Source organism: Lepidothrix coronata, unplaced genomic scaffold, assembly GCF_001604755.1.
Source record: "Lepidothrix coronata isolate B3197 unplaced genomic scaffold, Lepidothrix_coronata-1.0 Scaffold25, whole genome shotgun sequence".
Taxonomy (NCBI): Eukaryota; Metazoa; Chordata; class Aves; order Passeriformes; family Pipridae; genus Lepidothrix; species Lepidothrix coronata.
Window position 1 is genome coordinate 3,316,245 of NW_016690205.1, and position 9,212 is coordinate 3,325,456.

Sequence of the window (9,212 nt, forward strand, 5' to 3'; positions counted from 1 at the left end):
GTTGCAGCTAAGTTTAGAAAGCTAAAATTTAGAAAGGTACACGATGCTTGTGCACAGCTGGATGGGCCCACTTTGGCAAAAATTATTTTCTTTAACAAAGCAGAGAATAAAAGACTAGAAAACTCAAATCACAGAAGAGTTATAATAGAAGTATAGTGATTTATTCATAGGAATTCCTCAGATGGTCTCTTTCTTCCAAGGAGAGAAGACCCTGCAAAACTGTGGCACTCCCATTTATACAGAGAAATATATTAGTTTTTTCTACCACTTGTCTGTCTTTACATCACCAGTAGAGTTAATGAAGTTTGACAGTAGAGATGTCTTTTTCCCTTCATCCTTCTATTCTTTGTAAAGACGGACAAGTGACCAGGAAGCTATAAAATCATATAGATTCATAGAATCACAGAATGGCCTGGGTTGGAAGGGTCCTTAAAATTCATCCAGTTCCAATCTCTCCCCCTGCCATGGGCAGGGACACCTTCCACTAGCCCAGGTTGCTCCAAGCCCCATCCAACCTGGCCTTGGACACTTCCAGGGATGGGGCAGCCACAGCTTCTCTGGGCAACCTGTGCCAGGGCCCCACCACCCTCACAGGGAAGAATTTCTTCCTAATAGCCAATCTAAACCTACTCTCTTTCAGTTTGAAGCCCTTGCACCTTGTCCTGTCACTCCAGACCCTTATAAACAGTCTGTCTCCATCTTTCTTGGAGCCCTGTCAGGGCCTGGAAGGCCACAGTCAGGTCACCCCAAAGCTTCTCTTCTCCAGGCTGAACAATCCCGACTCTCAGCCTTTCCTCACAGCAGAGGTGCTCAAGCCCTCTGATCATCTTGGTACCTCCCCTGCCCAACTCCTTTCCAGCATGAAAGCCCTGAGAATTGCCCATAAAAAGTACCAGAAAGGACCAATTGCTCAGCAGTTTGACATAGAGAAGGGATTTTCTGTTCTGTTCTGTCACAGCTCAACACTGCACCTTAACCACTGGAGCTCTGATGCTTCCTGAGGGTTCCCAGTTATTTTGCTCACCACAGCAATGTCTGCTGGTCCTTTTTTTTCTTTCCTACTTTAGTTTTCAGTGTTAACTGCTGCTAGAAAGGCATGAAGGGAGCTTTGTGATGTCTTGGAATCAACACTCACAAAGCAATACTATCAAAAGAGTCTCATCTATTGATTAAAATTTATGTGCATTCCCAATGCTTCATTCTCACAGAATTCCTTCTGTGAGCTTTATGGTATCATATTAGAGGAGTTCTGCATACTCAGAAGTCGTGTTCATATGGTGCTTCGAACGTATGAGATAATGAAGTCAATCCAAGTGATTCAGAGGCATTTTTAATAAAAAGAATATTCCGGTCTAAATCCTTTGGATCGCCTTAAAAACCTCAATGAGCTACTTTGCAAATGACTGATTTTTTTAATTTCTGTTTAATATAAGTGAATTTGACTTGTCTTCACAAAATTGAACATCTCACAGACAGCACATGTGTAATCTTGAAATAAATCCGCTGGCAGCCACATCAGGTGATTCCAAGTTTTTTTCCACATGATCTGTTTCATGGCAGTCTCATGAGCGTTGCTCATGAGCATTAAGATCACACATTAAATCAGCAAGGAGAAAAATCAGCAATGAAATAATATTTTTCAACTATAAATGGATTCTTTTATATACATGTGGATGTATAGTCAAATATAAAACAACTAATTCCAGTTAAGCATAATGAGTGACGATAATGGGTGAGAGGAAACTCAAACTCTTAATCTGCAAGAGTTGCTTCTTAAAGGTTTTCTACCACCATTTTATCATTCTAACGATTTCCTACAGCCTGATTCTGACAATAATGACAATTCTGAGGATTCTTAACACTTCTTCAGGATAATACACACTTAATTTTAGAAATAAAACATGAAATAAAACCTTTTAATGACACTCACTGTATTGCTGGGGGATGTTACATAGCTGTCTTGATGAGCATGGAGAAACATAATACATTTGCCTTTCCCAGGAGAATTACCTAATTTGGTCTCATTTTATTCAGTCTTTGCTCAAACTGACAAAAAATTTTAGCTTGTCCAAGACTAAGTTTTAGCTTTGAAATGATAAAAGTAGAACCCAAAGACAGACTGTCACCCTAAGGAGGGATTTACTCTCAGAAGTAAGTCTGAGTACTGCTGTTTACGTGACCACTTATAATGAAAGATACTTGTAGAAATTCACATTTTTATACAAAACGAACACAGTCCTAAACTTGACTAGGTAGCCTGGCATTAAGAGAGAAGCAATGAAAATAGGACTTAATCCACCACAAAACACAGTACTCCATTATAGAGTTGTTAAAGTTCATTTTTTAGCATGGGTTGAAAGTGATGGCATAATCATGGCACCAATGATAGTTTTCTGTGTAAGAACTATTAAAAATTAAATTTCATCACAAATTTATACCATTAAAATAATTGCCTATTGCCTTGAATACCGTACAATATAAATAAATGCATGAAGAGCTCAGCTAATTTTCTCTCTCCGATCTCTGGGTGCTTTTGATCATGAGCAATTCCTTTTTGACTCTCCTTAGGTTTGAGAAAGAAAAGGCAAGGAAAGTACATCCATCCCTCCGAGGCAATTGCAAAAGATTGTGTGTGTCAATCTGCATCTGTGTAAATACCAACATTTTTGGAAAGTGGAGAGGGAATTAAATGCTTGTGTTTTTGTCCTCTTTTAGCCCAGTGAGAAATGGCAGCACTGATCATCTGCTATAGGTGGGATTTTCTGGCATCTTTCCTCCACAGATAAATGTCTTTCCCTCGGTGAAACAGCAAATCATTTCTGTTGCCCAAAAAATATTACTGACACAATTGGATAACACAGCTTCTTTTTATAGAGCTACTGTAACAGTCTAGAAAAGGTTGTTTGTCAAAACTAGCCTACAACATACCAAAAATGTATGTTATGGATAAGATATAAGCATTTCAATGATAAAAATTACAATTATCTTATAAAATACAGATTAGATAACAAGTAACTTCTCTGTTCCAATTATCCAAGTAGTTTTCTCATTTGTCCAATTTTTGGTGCACCCAGCACATGCAGCAGGTTTTATGGCCAGAGCCTTACCCACAGGAATGGATCCTAGACATCTTTAACCATTTCCATCTCATTCTGAGAGTGCTACAAAGCTTTCCCAGAATATTAATATCTATTCAGGTTTCTTCTTTATCTTTTATACTTTCTCCTTATTCCTTTATTACCCTCCCCTGTGAGTCAGCATGATGAAAAGCTGATACAGAGCACAGACTGAATGCAAATGACTTAATTTATTCAAGGATTAATAAAGACATAAAACCTAAAATCACAAGTCTAGAAGACATGGAAAGAAATTCACAGTCAGGAAAAATGTCTTACTTTCCTTCCACCCTTCTTTTTTTTGGAGATTATTTCCCTATGCCCCACGTGCCTGTGCATTGTCATTGCCTCGGGAGGATGTGGTACCTTGGGACTCTAAATTGACCAAACTGCTCCTCCTTGATTTCTTGTATGTTCACACTCAGGGTGCAAAATAATCAAAACCACCCACAGTGTTCAAGGAAACAGAGCATCACATAACTTCTTTCATGGGTCTTTGGGCTCTGGAAAGGCTGGAGCTAAGTGAACTAACAGAGCTCCACCTCCTGATTTTGATTAATTTAGGAGACTTGCTCAGTTTTATGGAAAAAACTGTGTCAGGACAGAACCCCTAATTTCTGTCACACAAACGATGCAGTGTATTAGAGCAGTGCTGTCAAAGTCGCTGCTCCCACGGCAAAACCATTGGATTATCCAACTTGGAACGAGCAAGACGACACCAATAATGGGTGAGGAATCCACTTAAAGGGAACTGCAAAAAATGCCATGTCCTACAGGAAGAAAACGTGCGTGGAAAGGCCGCTTCAACCTGAGGAGCAGCTTTGTTCCAAGCACCTCGCGTGCGACGAATAAAATGAGCGAGAAGAATGAAATGTCAGTTCTTTCTGAGCTAAAAAGATGGGTCAGCACTTATCAAAACCTATTAGTTCTTTCAGTCCAATTACATTTTGTAATGAACACACCCCATTCCCATTATGTTTCTCAATGAATGATTCTGGTATTTTCTTTCAGGAATATACTGAATCAGACACTGCGGGCAATTAACTCAATAAATGACTAGCAGGAAGATGCACTGATGCTGTTTCCATGCTAATGCAAGACCTGTGACAAGCTGTAAGAGCACTCAGCACAACAGTGGTGGAAGTGCAGATGTGTTCTCACCTTTACCCACTGACACAGCCCCAGGAAGCTGAAGGGTGACAAATGTTAACACTGCAAAGCAGAGTTTGGCCCTGAGTGGGTATATAGCCAACAAAAATCTGGGGGAAGTAACTGCTGTGCTAACTAAAAATCACCTTCCCAAATACTGACATTTTTGCTCTTTCCTCTTTTGTTACACTTTTAGGGAATAGAAAAGAACCATGAGAATTTCCCTACCAATTGCCCTCCAAAATGGTTTGAGTGTCATCTCTTTCATCCCCGTGCCCTCTCTGTCATCTCTGGAGACCTCTCTGTCAAATCATGGCGCTGAAGAAAGTCTCACTTTTCCTTCAGCCTCACACCTGGTTTATACAGAGTGGATCCTTTGCAAACCTGCATAGGAATTTGGGATAGATCACTGTTCTTTGAGAGTTCTTTCAAGAGCTGAAGGGGAATACTGTCTGTGGAATTGCCCATCTGGGGTAAGAGGTACAATGGGGAACGAGCAACCCACAGAGCTGGAGTGTTCTAAACCCACAGCAGAAAGAGAAAGAAATCAGAATCCTAGTGAGAACATAAAAATTCACATGCACAGGGCACCCCTGGTCACTGCCATGAAATCCAGGATATATTTTTTACCCACAGATAAGCAGTTGTCTATGTGCTCCTAAATTTCAGACCTTTATGGTAACACAGCTACAAAGTTTTATGACAGTACTTGCCCCATACTCCTCTTTGTCAGAGAATTACCCCTTCCCAGAGAATTATCCCTTCCATGCCCCAAACTGTTGGTTTTTGGTTGTTTTTTTTCCCCCTCGAGTATTTAAACATCTAAAGGACAAAAAAATCAGACTACCTCTGCTTAGCATGTGGAGACCCTACATCAACAGTGGAATTGGAGGCAGCAAGACTCAGAACAGAGGCAGATATAATGAAAGCTCTGGAAAGGCAGTTCTCCTTCTGGCTCCAGTATTTTGAAAATACTATTTATAGCCCTCTGCAAAAAACTCCCCAAGGTGCCAGAATTTGAGATCAAATTAAAAATAAAAGCAGATGAGAGGCATGGAATGAGCAGTGAGAGACTTAGAAAAGGTTTGAGCAAACAGGTTTTTAACTATTTATATACATACACATACATATGAAGACATAAATCCTCTACAAGACTATTTACAATGTGCTTAACAGAATCGTGGCCTTGCCAGAATTTGCAGTATTGAATGTTTGGGTTTTTTTAAGTGGCCTTTCATAGCATAGGACCATTTACTTTCACTTTTGACTTACCATGGATCATGCTGGATTTAATAACACTTGAAATTTGCTAGGAATTCCTTACACCCCCACTTCCCTCTCTTCCCCCCTATAAGATAAGCACTAGTTGAGTCAGATTATTTGCCTTCAAATATTTCAGAGAAGTCCTATGGCTTAAAGAACAAAATAAAAAAAAAATAAAAATCAGGCTATAGAATTATAATTGTTCTTTCTTGCTTTGGAAGCTTAAGACATCTGCAAGTGTCTGTCCCAATACATAATCCTATTGGCACCATAGTACCTGTGCACTCAGTAAGATTAATTGCACTGTATTTAAGCTCAAACAACTAAGAAAATCTTGTTGTATCTCCCAGGCAATCTTGTTTTATTAATAAAGCCACTTACTATGGGTTTGCCTGTGAAAAGTTATCCTGATAATACTTATGATTCTGGACAGGTATTTCGGTTTCTTTTTGCATAACTCTGTCTAAAGTATTATATCAAAAGAAAAGATATCCAAAGGAAATGGAATTTCTGAGTCTTGGCACAAAGCCATGTCAACATCAACTGAGAAATCTCTTACCTGGCAAAGGACAGCCCAAGATTTCCAGTCTCATGCAGATGCTTCCTTCCTCAAACCAGGACCGGGGGTTTATCCGGATGTAACGTGCAACCAGTGGCACCGGCAGCATATTGAGAACTGGGATCTCTTTCTCACTGTTTCCTGTAAAAATCTATGCAGGCCAAACATAAGAAAATGCCAAGATCAGTTCTTCAAAAAGTCTTTTAGCAGTTTTGGTTACAGAAACAAATGAAATCACCCAGTCGAGCCCCAGGCTGATGGTGGCCCAGGCCAGAACTGCTCTTCAAAGAGCACAATCCCCTCATGCCCCTTGGAGCTGGAGCTCTACAGCCTCTCTCTGGAAATAGGCATGAGACATCCTCAGGGATCAGCAAACTGATGCTAATCCCAACATGGGCCAGAAACAAGAAAAGCATCTTATCATAGGCAGACATAGCCTTACCAGAAGGGGCACTCTGGGTCCCTTTCTTTACTATGTGATTTGCTCTTAAAATCAGGGGGACCACTGGGAGATGTTGCCTTTAAGTCCTGTAGTGACTAATCTGGCAAATCAAAACTCCAGATGGCCAGCCCCCTGCTTTCCAACCTCTGCTCTTTATCATAAAACATCTGTTTCCTCATACTCACCACGTCTCCAGATTCGTTTCTGACAGCAGTCCATGCGTGGCTGTCATTGCTCACCAAGACTCTGTAAGAGGTCACCCAGTTGCTCCTTGAAAAAGACAGAGAGTAACTGAGTTATTTTTCATAACTTCAAATGACTGCACATTGTTTAGTATAATCAAACTTGTAAAGCTTCTGGCAATGGAAATTCCGCTGGACAAAGGCATGTCAACAGCTGGCTGAAATAGGGACATGCAAACCCGGATTCAAAAACCAATTCAAAAATCATAGCACCTAGAAGCAAAACCCCAATGTGATAATATTCTTGTATTCCAGGAGGTGAGACATTATTGTTCTCCTTCTCTTTTATATGCAGAGTTTGGGATAAATGGCTTATCTAGAACAGATTTATACAGTGTTCAAAAATCATCTTTTCAGCTACAGAACATTTATTAGTTCTGCTGTTATTATCAGAGAGGATGGGGAAAAAGTAATAAATCCTCTAGGATGAAATGTCTGTGAATTTCAACGAGAAAAATTTCCATTTCTTTCAATACAAGAATAACTGGAGCCTGCAGTCATTCTTGTATTTATTAGGAAGAGTTAAGGACAGAGAGACAATTCTGTCTTTGCACAGCGAAGTCCAATTGATCACAGCACCAGTTCATTCCTACAATATCCAAATCAATCCTCAGTAGTCTGATCTTTCTAATGGCCTGTTATCTGATTTACAGCAAAATCCCCTTTAAACTAAAAAAGCAAAATTTACATTTGCACTTCAGTTATACCTTGTCTGGATCCAGCTAAAGAAGAGTATGAAGAGAAATACAACGCCGGTTCCTATATTCTGGGTGGAGTAAAAGTTATGGAGTTTTTACACTGCTTGGGCATTATCTATGGAAATGCATATACAGCTATGGAGAAGGCTGGAAAAATTAATATCCAACTCTCCTCTCATATTTTTAAGAAGGAGCAGCAGTAATTTATTTCTTCCCCTAACACCTTCCTGGTTTCAGTAGGCAGGGACTGGGAGGAGACCTGTGGCTTAGAGGTGGGTTTGTACCATAAAGCCAGTCCAGGATGATTAGATTCTGTATTTATGTACATAAACTGATCATGCAAAACCAGCAGGGCTCCAGAGCTGTCATTCTTCAACACGGGGTCTTAGCTAAGCTACAGATTGCTGGGAGTGAAACCAGGGTGAGGAAAGCTCTTGGAACCCCAGAGAAGAATAGAGGCCATTTGGGAAGTTATGGGAGAAGCATCAGAGCAAAAGAACTGGAGATCAGGGAGTACCTGGAAGGACAGACACATCTATAAAAAACTTACCCTTGTACTGCACCCAGACAAATACGACTTTGGTTGTTTGTGTTTTTTTCTTTTAAAATCAGCAAATAATATTAACAAACTACTTATGAACACACACACGCATACAACACACACACGTTGATTCCACTGTGCTTGTGTGTAAAGGGACAAAACAGCCTTTTTGAGCTCACTGAAGAGAGTCAGACTTCTAGTGAAGACCACAAAAGGGGCAGCTTTAAGATCAGCCCAAGTTCACCAAGCTTCCCTTGTGACCTTCAGGTAATGCCTAAGCCAATGGATGGCAGCAGAAAATTTGTAACTTTAGATTTCCATCTGCTATTTCATTTTCTGAGTATCAGTGCTCCCACTTACGTAGAAGGTTCAAACTGATGTCCAGACTTACCAAAAAAGTACATCTTGACATCAGGTTTTTTGTGTTGTTTTTTCTTTTACACGCTGAAAACCAAAGATGAGGCAAATGTTTTGCAGGATTTGGAAAAGCACTTCTGTATGTGTACATTAATGCCTCCAAAGGCAAAAAAATGAGATATCATGTGATTTGACCAAAAAAAAAAAAAGACTAAACAAACCCAGCTCTGTTTTAGACACTAAAACTGTCCTTTGCAAATCTTTCACCAGCCTCCTTCAATGAATAGATTTTGCCATTCATGTTAGATTAAGTGGAAAAATCTTGACTACTGCCAAGCAGACTGAACTTTTTGTTATTGTAATGAAAAGAAGGATACATCTATCACTTGTAACGCACACAACTTTTGTATTTGGTAAACAACTGTAACAAAGTTAGCAGCACTCTGCAAATACTAATTGTCTGCCTGTCAGTGGAAGATCTCCTGGGACAGGAGATTTACTGGAGATCTGTGAAGTGCCATGCTGGCATCTCTAGTACTTGGCTGTAAAATGATAAATGATATACAACAAAATAAACAGTGACTTCAACATGTTAGATAAGTTTACTGCTGACTCTTGCGAAGAACTTCACTTTCTTCCCTCCACTTCTCCGTTATGATAAGTTAAAGAAAGGCAGATTTACTTCTTTCAAACAAAGGGGCTACAAGAGAGGAGGAGAGTGACTTGTGACAATGGCATAGAGTGACAGGACAAGAGTGATGAAAGAAAGCAGGGTTAGATTAGATACTAGGAAGACATTCTTCCCTGTGAGGGTGGGGAGGCCCTGGCACAGGTTGCCCAGAGAA

General features: G+C 40.0%; 1 protein-coding gene across 2 annotated transcripts in view; it reads right to left on the bottom strand.

Annotated features, from left to right (window-relative positions):
• Positions 1 to 9,212, bottom strand: part of CPXM2 (carboxypeptidase X, M14 family member 2) — a 74,348-nt gene that overhangs the window by 21,473 nt on the left and 43,663 nt on the right. For both annotated transcript variants that reach the window (XM_017809349.1, XM_017809350.1), the window contains exons 4-5: positions 6,715 to 6,799; positions 6,088 to 6,238 (exon numbers count right to left, since the gene is read on the bottom strand). In XM_017809349.1, coding sequence (XP_017664838.1) covers positions 6,088 to 6,238; positions 6,715 to 6,799 — 236 coding nt within the window. The remainder of the gene's footprint in view (positions 1 to 6,087; positions 6,239 to 6,714; positions 6,800 to 9,212) is intronic.